Raw genomic sequence first — 18448 nt, 5'->3', positions numbered from 1 at the left:
GATTTTCCAAACATCTGCTTACCCGGGTCTTCAATACAAAAGATCTCAAGGTCAGAAATCTGAGAAGCAGGTAGCGACAGTCGAGGCCCCAAACTGGCCGCTCAAGCTCCAAGTTCAGACGGAACACTTAAATGAATTTTTAATTGATAAATAATGCGAATTTCATTGTAAAAATTTACAGGCATATTTTTGAGATATTAAACTAATTATTTATGAAAAAAAAAAAAACAATTAGATTTTTTTATTTTACATGTATCGTCGTCCTTAATACATCAATTTGATAATATTGTGTAATGTTGTATTATTATAGAAAATATATTATAGTATAATATAATATAATATACATATGTAATATGATGATAATGATAATGATAATAATAATAATAATATTAATAATAATAATTTGCAAAGTTATAATTAAATAAAAAGCATAATAATATCACAATTACTCGTCGAAACAATAAATGCATTAGTAAAACGATTGAACACGTTCATGTGCACTTAGTCACGAGTATTATCGTCATATACATTATCTTAGTAATTTTTGTAACTCGTTAAAATTCATATACTGATTTTCATGTGTAAAACTTATCATTGACAATTCTATGGATGGAATATCACTATTTATTTATCGTCAATTATAACGATTATCTTATTCATAAATTTTTTTTTCTTCTTCTTATAACTGAAACTTACATTTTTAATGAACAATTATATTTAAATTGTATAATAAACTTTGAACTATTCTATTTAGATATTTGTAAGTATAAAAATAACTTCGAAGATTATATAATATATATAATGGCATTTCAATTTTAACCTTTGCTTATCACACTTGGTCCAAAGTACCCAGACGACCTTTTTTTGCCAACTGCAAGTCATTTTTCTCAATTGTTCATGGTTTGGTAATTTTTTAAACATATTTAAATTTAATCTAAAACTATAAAACCTATATAGTCTTATTAAGTAAGTATTAAAGAAGTCTCAAAAAAAATGTTGAAGTAAATCTATGCAATAGTTTCTTTTGTATAACGATTTTTCTCACCCGGGTCCTTTAGACCCGGGTGTGGTAAGCGTGTTACTCCAGGAAGGGTGGTAAGCAAAGGTTAATGTATAGAATACAAGTTATATTTGGCGAAAGAAAAAAGGAGAGTACTTAAATGAATATGTGTGTGTGTGTGTGTATAAGTGTGTACACTTAAAACAGTGAACAAAATATATCTCGAAATAATATAAATAAATTATTATTAGGAGTACAAATAAGTTTCCGCCGTTTTGAGAAAGATGGCATGGCACGAGTCTTACGTTAGAATTCGCAGATGATAAGAAACATTTGATAACGATGAAACAAACTCATGCTGTGTATTTGATGGGATCAGCTGGGTGTGGTGTATTACGAGTTACTTAATCCAAGCGAAACAATTATTGAAACTCTCTACTGAACACAATTGATAAGATTGAGTCGAGCTCTTAAGGAAAAACGCCCTCAATACTACTCCAGACACGACAAAATTATTCTTCTACATGATAATGATGAAAAATTATTTGAAAACACTTGATTGAGAAGTACTACCCCACCCACCGTATTCACCAGACATTGTGCCATCCGACAATCATCTGTTCTGGTCAATGGCACATGCTCTGTAAGAGCAACGGTTCAAATCATATGAAGATACTAAAAATTGGGTTGATTCGTGGATAGTCTCAAAAGACAAAGAGTTTTTCAGACATGGAATCTGAACGCTGCCTGAAAGATGGGAAAAAGTAGTTGCTAGTGATTGGACAATACTTCGATTAAATTTAAACTAACGTTCTTTCACAATAAATATTATTTTTGACAAAAAAAAAAACGTCGAAAACTCATTTGTACTCTTAATATTATAATTTTGGCTTATTATTATTATTATTATTATTATTATTATAGCATCAAGATCCAGCCTTCGTTAATTTTAATCGTCTTTCCTTGGCAAATTGCAAATATTCAGGATTGTCATAAATAATTTTAGCGAGTGTTTCAGTACCGGCATATGTGTCAGCTTTAGTACCCATACACATTGACAATTGTGTATCGGATAATTCTTTGCCACATTCAACGTCATGAAAAACGTGTATTAAATGTTGATCAGCCGCACGAAATATTTTAATTTTTGATTTGACTACTTTTTCATAAAATATTACATCCTCTTTGCCCCAACCACGAATAGATAAATCAAAACCACCAACAATATCGTAATCCTTTTTATATAAGGATACAATACCAAAACCAAATTGTCTCCAATAACCGGTCATTTCTGTAATAATATAATATTTGTCATGTCTCTTAGAATAATCACTTTTATAAACGATCTTTGGATCGTATTCGCTAAAAACTACTGGAAAATATATTTGTCTATTGATTATTGTATTTAATCGTATACGATATAACGCAGAACTCGTAAAAACAATATCTACGTCTATGAAAAATAATAAATCATCGTCTTTCATTTGAATAACACCTTCGTGCAAAGCATTAGCCCTTGCAAATTCTCCGCTACCTAAAATAACATCGATAGTAGCACTTCGATATTTGTACTTCAATTGTTCGATCAAATTCATTGTTTTGTTCAATGTATCTTCTATTTTGTGTTGATATAATACTATCAACAATTTTGTCTTTTCATCAGTCGTTAAACATACTTCTTCATAATTTTGAATAAATCTTTGAAATACTTCGTAACGTCCTGACAATGGTAATATGAAATTAATGATTTTTTGATCTTCCATTAAATTAACACTTTTACTTGATAACAAATTAAAATCCAAAAATCTCGATGGTATTAAATTTTGTAAAAATCTATTACGATTGTCTTGTTTAAATTCTTCATTATCATCATTATCATCATTATCATCATCATCATCATTTGTCACTTCTCGTATTTCTAATCCTATAAAAAAAAAGAAATATAATTATCCTCAATAATTATCAAATAAAATTATATTTAAATCAAAAAAAAAATATATATATATATTAATAAATTAATTACCAGTGAAATGTTGATGAAGATAAATATGTCTTCTAACCGGCATTGTCAATTTTTTTCCTCTAAATTTACGATAGACCAAAAGTAGATCTAAAATAGTATCAGCACCATAAGAATTAACTCTTCTGTAACCATACAGTGCAGATCTTTCATCTACCACACGTCCACGTTGTCTCGAACAGGCATTTATTTTAACCATTACTTCTCTAATATTATCATCCATAGCCTCTTTAATGTCACTGTGAATTCGTCTTCTAGGATTGAAATCGGCCAAACTATATTCCGATTTAGAAATGAAATCCCATGGTATAACTTCGTCACTTGTGGTTGGTTTGAAAGTACGAAGTCCAACAGGAACACCTATTCACAGTATAAAATCAATTTTGGTATTGTTTTTTAATCAAATATATATATTGTAGTTGTTAGTATTATGGTGTTAGAAATATGAAAGTTTATTGTCGCAAAAATATCATCTCAATGTTGCTGTCCTTGAACAAGATCTCCCACATTTTACGACCCTAACATCGTCGTACCCTCATTTCGTTAAGAATCCATTCTAATATTATCTTCCCACTTACGTCTTCTTATTGGTTTAAACCAAATGGTATTTTTTTCCCCTATATTAGATTTACCAATTAGTATTTTATATGCAATACGATCTTACTGATCTTTATGACTTGAATAATAATTATTTTTGATAATTCGTTACATAATTTTGTTGATTAATCATCATTCATCACGTTTTGGGATCTCTAGCACTTGAATACGCTATCTAGTGGCTAAATTCAAAATTAAAGTAGATAGGTCGATTTGCTATGCCACGTGGGATCTCTAGCACTTGAATCACACTATCTGGTGGCTAAATTCAAAATTAGAATAGATAGGTCGAATTGTTATGCCACGCCCCTGCGAGAGATCCCATTACTCGTCACATTTTGCAACATATATCACGTATTTATATTGATATGTTATAAATAAAATAAACAGAATAGATCATAGGTAATCATAGGCAATAAAAAATTGTATTGGACGAAAGTAATAATCGAAGTATTTGATCTTTTCACTGTATAAACTATAACAAAACGTGTCCCCGTATATCTCCTTTCTTTCTAGTCGCGTCAGACTAACAATCAGTTTGCATAGAGTAATCATGCAAAGTGGATCTATTAATAATGTGTACGTGTGCGTGATGAAATACAATCGTTCTTGAAATGATTGCCTTAATTGAATTACAGATATCTGCCTGGTTAAAGAACGCTTTCAAGGCTGTTTTAAAGCAATGACTTTACTAAAGATTCAATATCCGTGAAGAATATTAAATATAATTTAAGATTTATTTGTAATATATATTTGAATTTATTTATCAAACAATTTACCTAATATCTCCGTGTCACCAGGATAATCCTCGGAATAATGATTAACGGGAAAAAGTGGTACATCAATTGCAACATGATAATTCTTCAATTGTTCGTGATTTATACCCAATTCTTTAATCATCGAATAGATATCCCTTTGCAATTTTATTTTGTCTTGTTGCAAATCCTGTATTTTTAATCCCTACACACAAAAATAACATATATATATATATATGTTTTGTAAATAAATGTTAGGTTGTTCGGAAAGTAATTTAATTATTTTTTTTTTTTTGTAAAAATGAAGACAATTTTAACTCCGCCTAGTTAATATCTAGATATCTAGATAATAGCTAGCTGGTCCCAAGCCCAGATAAAGGAGGAGGGTTCGAGGGTGAGGCTAGCAACCTACCCTCGGTAAAAAAAAAATAATCGCTCATGGAACTAACAAAATAACATTTTTAGGCTCTGAAGTTTGGGACAACAGGACAAAATTCTAAGAAGAAGAAGAAGAAGACAATTTTAGCTTCGATGTTAACCCTTAACGCTCCCAGTGTGCCTCTCAGGCACCATCAACGAGCAGCGTTCTACTCCAAAGGGTGCCTCCCAGGTACCACCGATGTAAGGCGCTTTATTCCAATTGTGGATCAAGTTGGAGTTGCTGGTAGATAACCACAATTAAATATTAGAGCATTAAGGGTTAAACCTAAGCCTTTCAATTGAATTGAATCCAATCTCACGTGTTGTTATTTTCAAGGGTAAATTCAACTAATGCCTTTATTGTATCAGGAAAAAAAATGAAATTACTTGCCAAACAACCGAATAGATATTGTCAATTTGATCATTGTAATGAAATACAAACCCTCATATAATTATGAAGTCTGTACATGTATGGAGAACTTTTGATAGGATGTAAAGTAATGGCACGATGTACTTCCTTTCTCTTGAGATTACCCGTAAACGCCTGATTTCCGCTGCTATTGTGATAAAAAATTGATTGCATCTGTAATAGAAAAATATAACTATTAATTAGGTCGAGTCATAAATAACTTTCGTTTTTTATGAGAAAAAAAGAATGGCGTTTCTGCGATTGATAAGTGCAAGACACCTTTTTTTGCACTCTTCGCAATTGTTCAACGTATCTATTGGATTTTGCTCCAATATTACCTTTAAAAGGTTCATCAAAGTCGGAAATACGTCCTGCACTTGGTTCATCTTTTAAGATCGTATCACCAGAACGGAATTTTACAAACCAATTTCTGACTGTCCTATCAGTTATCAGTCCTGCACTGTATACGCTGTATATTTTTTCAGTTGCCACTTTAGTGCTATTGCCTTGTTTCACTTTCTAAAGCATTACATGTCGAATATGCACTTTTTACTATCCATTTCAGTGGTTAAGAAAAAACGGTTAAATGTAACATTGACTGTATAAAGAAAGTTAACAGAAGATTAACTGAATCCTCATCTATACAGTGATATCGAAAATCCGTTTGTTTTGGTGACTTATAGTAGGTAAATACGAAAAATAGATTCTACATAGCCGCATCGAAAGTTACTTATGACTCGACCTAATTTTAATATATATATAAATTACGTGTCACGTTGTTTGTTCGCAATGGACTCCTAAACTACTGAACCGATTTTAATCAAATTTAGCACACTGTGTGCAGTTTCATCCAACTTGAAAGATAGGATAGTTTATATTTCAATTTATAATCAAATTATTTGTTTATTAACAAAGAGTCATGATTATCTCTGTTAGTTCGATAAGATTCTAACAGATGGCGGTATAAGGTAATTCGTTAACTTAAAGACGTGTGTGTATAAGACTGATTGTGAGCCACAGCAACGCGTGGCGGGGCACCTAGTAATAATATGTATAATATCTATAGTTGAAGTTAATGTTTTGCTATTATAAATGAAAGAAGTTATTTGATGATTTCTTCTTCTTCTTGTTGTTTTATTTTTTTTGTACTTTTTGGTATTTAAAGTTTGTAGATGTTAAAGATCGAGAAGAATAACTCGATACGGTTACTAGGTTAGCAGGGTACGATTCGCTTGTACTTAACGACTAACATCCTCATCTGTGCATTGTACCTTCCGAGTTAACTCAATGATAGCGTACCCCGTATATGATGCAGATGCGTGGCATATGTATTTAAGCCAGTGGTAATATGTATAGTACATTCTATGTACGTGGTATTATGTTATTTTCTGTCTCCATTAAATTATTACGAACTCGCGTGTTCTCAAACCTGATCCAGTATATGGAAGATTACTACTTCCTGGTCACTCTACATTGCGAATTTACCACTACAACCATTATTATATTGTTCCTTACAACTTTTACATATACATATTGTTAATTGAAATGAAGTTATTTCAAAGGAAAAAGAAAATGTAGAAGAAAGAAAAATCATTTTCTACGAAATAAATATTACGTTGAATAATACTTTTTGGATTATATTTGATCGTTCGGAATAATTTTTTTTTTTTTTTTTTTTAACATACAACATAGTTTGTTGTACGAGTAAACGTAATTTTCTTTTCTCTTTTTTATATTTTCTTTTTTTTTTTTTGCTGTCGCGACAAGATATAAGCACCGCAAACGTTTAATGAGATTCGAGTTTGCAGTGGTCAACAAATTAGTCTTAACATATACGATTGGTATATACACACACGTGTTGGTTAGCACATATGCCAGAGATTAAACGAAAAAGAAAAAGAAAAAAAAAGGAAAAGAAGAAGAAGAAGAAGAAGAAGAAGAAGAAGAAGAAGAAGAAGAAGGGAGACTGACAAAAATAGATAGACATGTATGAAGGTGTATATAAGAAAGAAACCTAGAAATATAGAGGGCCCTTCCAAGAAATGAAAAAATAAAAATAATCTGTAACCGGATCTATCGAATTTCATTTTTGTTCAAAAATCTATTAATAATATCAATGATATTTATATAATTGTATAATAGAATTATTTTTATATATAATATAATTTATATATATATATTTAATTAATTTATTAAAAAATAAGTTTATTAATTAAATATTAGTTTAAATTATAATAATTAATTTATTAGTTATTTTTTTAATAAATTGATATTATAATTATATATATTATATTAATATATATATTATATATATTTATAATATTATATATATATATATATATATATACATGTATATATTTTCTCAAATTAACAAGAGTAATTTAAAGCTGACCCTTTCTCATTCTACGTCTGTGTGTTTGTGTTATCTTATTTATAAAGTAGTTTTAGTTTTAGGCTAAAAGGGGAATAAAAGGGAGAACTTGGATCGAGAGAGACCTTGAGAAAATGTTCCGAATATCTTTCTCGGTTTCAACATTCTTTTAAACATCATTTTAAAAAACAAAATTATTTTATATTACACGCACGTGTACATGTGACTATTATATACATACATATATATATATATATATATATATATATTGATAATATTAAAGGAAATAATTATAAACATTAAAAATTATCATGAAATTCTTATCGAGTATAGTTCGTTCATTTGAAAAATTAGTTCAACGACCCAGTGATATATTTATAGCCTTGAAACTACTCTAATCGATTGATACTTGAAATGATTTCGATGTATTTCACAAAATCGTCTATTTTATCGAAGATCATTTTTTTTTTTTTTTTTTAACATAAAAAATCGATAATTACATTATCGAAAAATAGACATTAATTTATTTCTAATAATAATTAATTTACTCTGTATAAAAACGCGATTGTAGTATAATAAATAATAAAAATAAAAAAAAATAAAAACTAACTGAAAATATTTTCGCAGAAGTTTTGTCGAGAATAAGAGATAAAGAAAGAACAGATAAGGTTTATCAATAGTTATAGTATGATCTTATATATATATATATATATATAAGTTATATGTTGAATGAATTACCTCGTAACTCCATGTGCAAGGAATCCCAGCATATTTTTGAACGCATCTACCAAGCTCGACGTCCTCGTGAGTGGTATAAAGATGTCTCAAACAATATTTAATATGTGGAACTATCCTTTTAAGCGTTTCCCTTGATATAACAATACCAGGACCACCCATGCAAAAGTTTTCATCATATTCGAGTGAAAGTAATCCAAATTCTTCAGAATTACCTCTACCAGCTTGTCCTATGTACATTGGTTTTCTTGAATCAACAGACCTAAGAAAATTCTCTAAACGATCAGTCCTAACGTAAACGTCATCGTCCGCTCTGAAAAACCATTCGAAACGATTCCCATAATGATTCCACATGTATTGTAACATCATGAATGATTTCTTCTGTGGTGGATAACTATCGTCGACACGTGTCAAAGGTACCAATGGTAATTCGGGACAATTATCTGGCACGGTTGAACTTTCCGATGAGAAAAATGCTATTTTACCAGGTAATTCTTGACCCCAAGTCTCATAAACAGCTTTAGCTCGAGTATCGAGATATTTTTTCGCTGTCATAACACCAACGAATACAAGATTATCCGACGAACTGTTGATACGTTCGTTGTCCGACAATTTAGGCATATTTTTCACTGTCGGTTCTATCATTGTATTTATTCTTAACGCGGAAGAAAATGTTGATAATGACGAGGAGAAGGAAGAAGACCAACCGGATCGTTGTACATTGTTTAACACGAGTATCCGATAACCACTGATCAGTAAACCGAACACGAGACCGACCGTAAGGCCCAGAACGGCACTAGCCAGGCCACGTCTCCTACGCATCGCTGAACGATACGTCACCTCTCCCATTCACTCTCTTCCAGAATTTGTCTAACTCCGTCTCGATTCATCATCATCATCATCATCATCATCATCATCGTCGTCGTTGTTCTCCTACACGTCATCGTCGTTGATCTTCTTTTGGTTATCCTAATAGCTGCCGGTTCTGGATAATATCGTTCCTCTTTCGACGATCCCATTGTTAATTTTATTTCTAAAATTATAAACAAAACGAAATATAATATTTATTTTATGATCATGTATTATATTAAGTCGTACCAAAAATTTCTTATTTTTTTTTTCTTGGAATTCTACGGCATGAAAATTATACATTTTTGAATAATACACAGTTAAGAAAAAGGTATAATAATTTATATTATTTAATAAAATATTACACATGCAATATTGGTTTATCTTATCACCCAAAAAAAAAGGAAGACACTTTTGGAACGACTTAATATGTCATGGTCAATTATTTATCTAACGAGTTAGACAAACATTTAATTAAATGTATACGTCGATAATAATTATAATTTCTATTTAATTACTCCAATGCTTCTATTCTATTCTATTAATTAATTAATTAATCTTTCTCCATTAACTACCGGTATAATCAACATTTGTCTTAATTGTTTATTTATTTCTTTTTTTTCTTCTAATAATTATTTTTCTTTTAACAATATCTATCTCGACAGTACTTAAACGTATATTAAATATTGTCCATTTAAACGACATTTTCGTTATCCACTACTTCGTAATACGAACTTTCACCCTGATAAACTTGCGTAACAAAGAACATTGCCTTTAAATATGTTATTTAATCATTTTCAAAGATCATTTTTCATGAAATAATAATTACTTTTTAATTATATTTATTGTGACACACACCTGATGATGTTAAAAATAATTTGTGTGTGTGATTGGAAACAAGATTAACAATAATAAGAGAATCAATTAAAAACGGTATACGGAACGAAGAGAAGAGAACCGGTTTGAGCCGAAAGTTAGAGCCCTCCTTGAGACAGACTCATGCCTATCTTCAGATAAAACGATGTGTCTCGTGTTTTATAGGTTTTTTGTACTAATACTTTTGTCTACATACCACGTATTATAAATATACATATGCATATATGTAGAATAAATTGACAGTGCAATTATCGTATGTCCTTTACTTAGTACCGATAGACCATGTTTAAACAATACAAAACAAACAAGAAAAAAAGAAGGTAAATTAAACACAAAACAAGGTTCAATCTTTGTACAAATATAATAATCAATAAATGACCATTGAAAATGATCTGAATTTATAATGAAATTGAATAAAAAAGAAATCTTTTTCAAATATTTTCCTACCTTGAATTTATGGTTGATACGAGACTCATGATTTCAAAGAAAACTTTTGCCGGATTTCCAATGGAAGGGGGTAGAAAAAGATATGAAAAGAGAAATATTACTACTACCCTAGAAAAAGATTGATGTATATGTATTTATGTATGTATGTATTATTGAAGGGAACCACTGATTGAAATGTTAAATAGTTTTCTGTATCTTGTCGTAGGATATTTTAAACGTTGAAACGAGCGTCTCGACGAAAGGCGATCGACTGGTTTAGTCATACGGTGGCCAGCTTATTAGGAGGCACCGTTGCTAGTATGTTTTGTTTTCTTACCGTTTCTTCGTCGCTATTGGACGCGTCTTATACCCACTTGTGTATCGAACGAAATCTCCGAACGGTACGATTCTTATTGAAATGAGCCGACTGAGACTACCTGCTGTTTACACAGAAGACGTTCGAAACCTTTTTACAATTTTGCTGATGCATATATATATATATATATATATATGAATAATACAAGACGAATGTTTATATTCCTAAGGTAATACACTATCGAAATTGTGAACTATGAAAATGTCAACGATCCCTATTAATTTTGGTAAGTATTATGAAGTATGTTGTAAATATTATGAATAATTTCGTTTGGGATGATTTAAAGGAGTGCCTATGAATAATTGTCTATTACCGTATGACCTCGAACGAAGACCAGTTGTTAATTGTTCCCACAGACGATGAGAACAAACTCGTCTAATGTCCTAACGTGGAATATAGTCTGAACGAAGAGTTCATGTTACTGTCTACAGTAGATTGTCCAAGTAGGAAGAAGAATGATGAAAGAAACAACAACGTTTGTCTTCTTCGATCAAATGACCGTTGATACTGAGACACTTCTTCCTTAACTTTTCCTGTAACCGATGGATGAATGCTTCACGGTTCACAGAGCTGTTCTTCTTTTTATGCTTCATTAAATTTATGAATACTTTCGAGAACAGTCAAGACTCTTATTTCAATCTTAAAAGAATGACTGGCTTTGACTAATCTTCTTTACGTAATATTCTAAATAAAATATATATATATATATATATATTTTAATAAATTATGTAGTTGTGTGATTAAATATTTGCAACGTGAATCAAAAGAGTATAAGGTTCAAAGTAGAAAATCCGGATTAACATGGTGTGCGTTCCTGTAACGATAAACCACAAAAATGTTCTTTTCTTTTATCGAACCTAAGGCATAATGTTTCGATTTACAAACCGCACGTGTGTGGTTTGTTCCGAGTATCCATCATCCCATAGCGATTATTATAACTCTTTCCTTTCATTCAAATTACTCTTCGTATTCGAAATAAAATCATAAATTCGTCTGTTTTTTTTTTTTTGTAAAACAGAAAGAAAAATCAAAATCAATTTAAACTGGCTGAAGAGAATATCAGCCAACATTGTATCGAATAATCGAAAAGAAAAAAGAAAAAAACAAAATATTTGATGATATCGTTAATAATAAAAAAGAAAAAGAAAAAAGAACAACAACTCACGTTTGTGATGATGGTAGTAGTAATAATAGTAGTAGTTAACTGTTCAAGCTTGTTCGAATATTTTGATGATACGATAAATAATTACCGAACGAATCCGCACGAGTGTGGAGAGAATTTGCACGCTAAGAGAATAAACCGTGGTAAAATTACCCTGGCTCATGTTTGCAAGGAGAACTCGCATACTCGTACGTTGTAAGAACTGGTCGCGTGTTATAATCGTGGTAGAACAACGAACACATACTACGAACAGGATGCCACCACGATCGCGACTGAACGAACGAACGAACGAACGAACAAACGGTACGGAGATCGTTCTCTTCGTCCAACCGGCGGGGCTATTCCCCGCTAACCGGCTGCTTAAAAACATGAGTAGGTAGGGATGGTTAAGTATAAAACCGAAAACCTACATGGTTCCCCTTAATTTGTCCGAAAACTGATAAGTTACGAAGAAAGCAGCTTATCTTTGAAGGACTACGCTGAGCAGTGTTATTTGATAATGATTAATTCAACATTTTTGGTAGAATCATACTGTCATTTTTATTTTCATTATAATCAAATATATTATCATGGTTCTTTTTCATTTGAAATTATAATATTAATATGAACGAAAAGTTATTTAATTAATAATTTATTTATTTATTGCACATTTGTTAATAATATGTTATTATATTTTCTAATGAAGTTATTTGCATTAATTGAATGTAATTGATAATTTATTGTATATTACGTTTGAGAATTGCAGTGGTATTTTACCTTGTCCCTGACCTCGGCAACCTTGAAATCTTTGAAAGCCTCCAATCACCCTTTTGACCTTCTCCGGTCGATGATCGAAGAGTTGTGTTACCGTTAGGCAGATAATTCGACGTTTTATTCATTTACATTCCAAGTGTTACCTCTCTTTGAGATTAGGAAGATTTCTATAGACACCATATTTTAGATTTTTCTTAACTGTTTTTATAACATAATACAGAAATTCATCATTAAATACAAATATAAGTATTATTTACGATACTGTAATTATTTTTAATTGAATGATTGAAGAAGGTTTATTATCGATAACATTTGTATCATTTTAATGAAATATTCTTATAATTTATAAATATTAAAAAAAATATTGTTTAAAAAGTAGATAAAGAAAAATATTTTTCAATTTACATTGACTGTATATATAAATTTTTATAAAACTGTACGATATGATAACCGCTTATATGCGACACACGATAGGCCATAAATGGGTGCCTATTAAAGAACACGTGTGTACCATGTAAAAATAACCGTCGATTATAAATGCATCCGTGCATTTGAATTAAATATATATTTTTCAAAGTGTGTGTGTGTGTGTGTCTATCTGTCTGTCTGTCTGTGTATATTCACAATACACATAAACGTGTACATCAATAGATATTGCAATTGTGAACTACGGAGTAAGAATAGTGCAAAACGTTATGCTATAGTTCTGCGTCCGTAAAGCAGGAACTTCCGTCGAAATGAGAAGTGAATTGAACAACCTTTACGCTTCGTAAATTTCACATTATCTTTCATTGGTTTCGTTCAATTCTTCGATCGAATGAAATACGAGGAAATTAAGATTGACGAACTTAGTAATGTGAATATTAATTGACAATCGTTTAAACTTAAAGCTAGAAATTTCTGAAATAATAAATCGATAGAATCAGTATTTTGTTAGAACAATTATAGTACACAATAAAATCAATTATAAAAGTTATTAGTATTTATTATCATTATTTTTGTATGTATACAAATTATTAAATCATAGATTATTAATTTGTCAATTATAATTTAATATAAACAAATAGTTTCTATGTTGAATAGTTAATAGAATAGAAAATATTTTTGATAATGTAAATTAATAAAATGTTCATATTATTCGATTATTAATTATAAGTTTAAAATAAGTATACTTCAGAATATATCTATTTTTGTTTATCATATAAAGTAAATAAATAAAAAAAATATGAAATTTGAATATTTATATACATATATATATGTATATATATTTATTATTAGTTATTATTTATCACTTTTGATGTATTTTACATTCAAATTGCCGCGGTACTTTCTCAAAATGGCGGGAATCAGTTAATGTGAGGATAGATCGTTGAACCCAGGACAACTACGTCAAACAAGTAACGTATTTATATTTCAATTAACGGTATTCGTTTTAATGTTATACAAATATCGTGCATTATTAATAAAATCTAAAAAATATAATATAACATTTCACTTACGATTTGATTATCGTATCGATAAATAATAGTAATATAATTTAGCAGTACTGTAAGTAATATAAGTAATTAAAGACTAAAGAATTACAACATTGATTTGACCTTGTAACAATTAAAATTATTACAAAATATAACATATCAAATATATCAACGGGTAATTAATAATCATATGATTATAAAAATAATGATAAATAAGTCACGTTTATAGATTGTAATATAAGTTTACAAAAAATTGTATAATACGGAAGTAATGGAACATCGTTATAAGGGCACCGGAAATATATTCGTTCCTGAACAATGATGACTACAGTGCTGCTGATTTGACTAGTGTCGTGACGGAAGTGACGCGCGTCGCTTCGTTACGTTTACATTCTGTTCTCGACGTCGCGTTCATTGTGGGGGAGCCATTAGCCTCGTACGCGCAAAGCATCGTGCCATATTCCTATTCGCGCCCTAAAACTAACACCATTTTAATAGTAGTTTTAAGTGAAATATTATGAGAGTGAAGACCGAAATGGACGACGACGAGAAGGGGTAAGTAATAATCTCAAATAAATATTATTAAATATATAGTTTCATTGTCGAAAGCCGCGTACCGTGACGACCATAGGGTTTATTGCGTGAGAACTCCATTTGCGCATCGCGACCAATTCTTTTGATGCTTTTTCAATCGCTTATTTCTTTTTCTTAATAAATATTCATCAAATTACATTCCTCGTATATATCCTAATGATATTTTCAATTCGTATATTTTTATTTTTTTTTTATATATCATACGTAGTGTCTGATCAGACTAAAAACCTTCATTTTCTCTTGTACTTTTTTTTCTCTATTTGCAACATGAGGCATAAGCGAACGAAAGACGAAAGTTCCTTGGTTATCGTACAGCAAGGCCGTTTCATCAACGCCGGCACATATGTCGTTCATTTTGTCTTACCGGCTTCATCCAGCATACCAAAATTCATTCTTTCGGTAGATCTTTATGTGCATATATGCGCGCGTTGATTTTTTTTCCGTCTCATATATATATTTTTAAATATATATATATATGCTATGCATATATGTATATATGTACATACATATACATATATATATATATATATATGTATCTATGGTGTATGTTGTGTATCTAGTAATATAATTTTATAATTAATATTCATTATATGGTTACACTAAATATTATTATATGTTCACAATTGAAGTTTTTATTACATATATATATATATATATATATATGATCCTTCTTCTCCATTTTGTACTTCCTATTTTAAATGCATAGAAAATTGTACACCTTGATAAAAGTTCTAGAATTTTTCTAGTTTTATTTCTCTAGAAAATATATAGTTACAGGTTAACGTTTTATAATTAAAGGTTATTTGTACCTAGTTATTCATTTCTAGTTACTAATTTATTAAATAAAATAAATGAAATTATTAAAGTTTTCTTTTTTTTTATCATTGTATTATCAAATGAAAATTATTTTATAATTAAGTAAAAAAGTAGTTCTCTAGAATAAAGTCACATAGTTAAAAGATAAACTTTAAATTAATCCCCGCCAAAGTTCTCAAGTTTCAAATCTTAGCTTTGTAATTAGATTTATTCTTTCAATTTATCGTGAACAATATTTTATAAATGATAACATAGAAATCATAACCTCTTAATTATTAGAGTATTAATTATTTATATGGCAAAGATTATTATTACATGTTTGTATTTTTTTTTGTGTTTTTTTGTTTTTTTTTTAGTAAACTTTTCGTTGGAGGATTGTCTTGGGAAACAACGCAAGAAAACTTGCAACGTTACTTCGGTCGTTATGGCGAAGTAATTGATTGCGTTGTCATGAAAAATAGTGAATCTGGGCGCAGTCGTGGTTTTGGATTTGTAACATTTAGCGATCCTGCTAATGTTCCTTTGGTCCTTCAAAATGGGCCGCATCAGCTTGATGGTCGTACGGTGAGTTTGATTATTAACCTTACTTTTCATATTGATATTATAATGCATTATTATTATATATGTTATTTTGTTAAGTATTGGTAAAAACATTCATATTGAAAAATATAGGTTATGATAATTAAATAATATTTTTCTATTAATGATATGATTGATATAGATTGATCCAAAACCATGCAATCCACGAACCTTACAAAAACCAAAACGTAGTGGTGGGTTTCCGAAAGTATTTCTTGGTGGGCTTCCAAGTAATGTGACGGAAACTGATTTAAGATCCTTTTTTACTCGATTTGGCAAGGTTATGGAAGTTGTTATAATGTATGATCAAGAGAAAAAAAATCAAGAGGTTAGTATATCCATCATTTTCATAGATTCTTTTCTTTCTTTTTCTTTTTTTTCTTATTTTTTTCTTCTTCTTCTTCTTCTTCTTCTTCTTCAAACAAGCACTGGTTTTCATGATTTTCATTAAGTTAGTTATTTTATATATTTTTTATTGATTGAGATTCTTAAATGTTTCTCATCGTGTCTCCTATTTCATATTATTTTGTTAAGAAATAATTATTTATACTTAGTTGATATATTTTTTACTATTTAACTTATAGTTGAGTGATGTGATGACATGAACTTTATGAAAAGTGCATTAGCCAATGCTTGAATATATTAAAACGTATTAAGAATAGTTTTATATATATATATTTTTAATAACACAGTCAGAATTCTTGAGGAATATAAAGTCAATTAAATTTGATTGATACTTTTACTTAATGATCATAGAAAGAAAAAAACACACACACACAACATATATTTGGATATAATATTAAATATATATATATATATATACACCTTTTTAATGATCAATGATGGATTTTGATTGTATCAAAAATTCTGACTTGAATGCAGCACACCTATTATTATTATTATAATTATTATTATTATTATCGTTGATAAATTTCTAGGTAGGTAGTAATTTTAATAGAACAAAATTTTAATTATAAATTACATCTTTATTATCTAATACAATTAGACAGATAATGTTATCTTTTTAGTTTAAACAAATTTTCTAATGAGATATTATTTTTCATATAATTTACAATATAATATATTTCTAATGGAATTTACTTGTAAGATTATTGAAATTAGAAATTGTTTAACGTATAAGTCATAATTATTGTTACATATTAGTGCGACAATCAAATCCCATATGCCAAAGCTTATAATTTTATCTTATTAATTTTGTTGACAAATGTTATATTATATATATATACATTATAATAATTTAAATTAATTTAATTAACACAAACTGAGCATATTATAATTGTGTTCAGTGTGAGATTAGTAAGCGTAGCTTAAGGCTTTGTCAGGCTGTGCTACTATAATAAGTTAAATATAACCTAAGTTATCTAAGCTGTTGGTAAGATATTTTGTATAAATCTTGTTTTTATTATAAACATCTTTTTCATATATATATATATAGATTGCCTATTAAATTAATAATTCATTTAATTATACTTATTAACTGTAATAGTATTTATGAATATCATCCGAACCACTTATTATTATTATTGTTTGTCTATCAACATAATAATATTACAAATTATTTGCATTATGCATAATTATGACCTATCATTGTAATACAATCCCTTTTTTTTTTTTTTTTTTTTTAAATTATATGTAACTTTAATATGGTTGATAGTTTAAATATTTATTCTAATATTTTTAATAATAAATTTAAATAGTTAATAAAGATAGATATATAGAAATGTTCACGTTATACAAGTACAAAATTAAAACATATTTATATATATATATCTATGTTCGTTTTTAAATGATTGAAGATATTATTTTTGGTGGCTGCATTCAAGAAGTTGACATAATTTTTGTTTGTTTTTTGTTAATCAAACTGAAAAAAGAATACATATATATTAATAATAAATGTATTTATTAATTTGATACAATTTTATAAAAAATTTGTTCAGTAATTTTGTTATTGTGTGAGATTAGAATTGAAGAGAAGTATATTTGATTTTATTTAGTTGTATCATTGAGTAACTTCATCTTGTTGTTTTATTTTTTTTTTTTGGTTTTTTTTGTAACAATATTAAAATTATAGATAATATAATTTGAGATTACAATTAGATACTGTTTTGTTATAGCAGCATTATTGTTTATTTTATCATACATTTTTTAATTATTTTTGATTTATATATTAGATTATATTTAGTATTTATATTGTTAAGATTTACATACAATTTT

The 18448-nt window shown here is 28.9% G+C and overlaps 2 protein-coding genes across 6 annotated transcripts in view; one reads left to right on the top strand and one right to left on the bottom strand.

The window, feature by feature from the left end:
• Positions 1-387: 387 nt before the first annotated feature.
• Positions 388-12338, bottom strand: Chsy (Chondroitin sulfate synthase). 5 transcript variants are annotated; one of them, XM_015321036.2, is made up of 6 exons: positions 12000-12338; positions 8311-9340; positions 5235-5375; positions 4397-4577; positions 3024-3380; positions 388-2924 (listed from the first exon to the last, which is right to left on the bottom strand). In XM_015321036.2, exons 2-6 carry the CDS (start codon positions 9154-9156, stop codon positions 1927-1929), a joined length of 2523 nt encoding a protein of 840 aa, XP_015176522.1. In that variant the 5' UTR covers positions 9157-9340; positions 12000-12338; the 3' UTR covers positions 388-1926. The 5 variants fall into 5 exon arrangements, with proteins under 5 accessions (XP_015176522.1, XP_015176523.1, XP_015176524.1 ...); XM_015321037.2 differs by having other exon boundaries at positions 12085-12338; XM_015321038.2 differs by having other exon boundaries at positions 12150-12338.
• A 2271-nt stretch (positions 12339-14609) lies between these two features.
• Positions 14610-18448, top strand: part of Hrb27C (Heterogeneous nuclear ribonucleoprotein at 27C) — a 44798-nt gene continuing 40959 nt past the window's right edge. The window contains exons 1-3 of the mRNA XM_089169943.1: positions 14610-14779; positions 15991-16198; positions 16356-16534. Coding sequence (XP_089026069.1) covers positions 14742-14779; positions 15991-16198; positions 16356-16534 — 425 coding nt within the window. The 5' untranslated portion in view covers positions 14610-14741. The remainder of the gene's footprint in view (positions 14780-15990; positions 16199-16355; positions 16535-18448) is intronic.

Source organism: Polistes dominula, unplaced genomic scaffold (assembly GCF_049000335.1).
Source record: "Polistes dominula isolate Pdom_NZ unplaced genomic scaffold, Pdom_raw_medaka contig_29, whole genome shotgun sequence".
NCBI lineage: Eukaryota > Metazoa > Arthropoda > Insecta > Hymenoptera > Vespidae > Polistes > Polistes dominula.
The sequence above is the reverse complement of the archived record's forward strand: the minus strand, read 5'-3'. Positions and strand labels throughout refer to the sequence as shown.

Excerpts from the sequence above, each read along its gene's own strand:
- Chsy (XM_015321036.2), bottom strand. The coding sequence starts at position 9,156 with ATGGGAGAGGTGACGTATCGTTCAGCGATGCGTAGGAGACGTGGCCTG. Across the intron at positions 5,376-8,310 it reads CTTGCACATGGAGTTACGAG|ATGCAATCAATTTTTTATCA; the intron begins GTAATTCATTCA and ends TTTCTATTACAG. Across the intron at positions 3,381-4,396 it reads TGGTGACACGGAGATATTAG|GTGTTCCTGTTGGACTTCGT; the intron begins GTAAATTGTTTG and ends TACTGTGAATAG.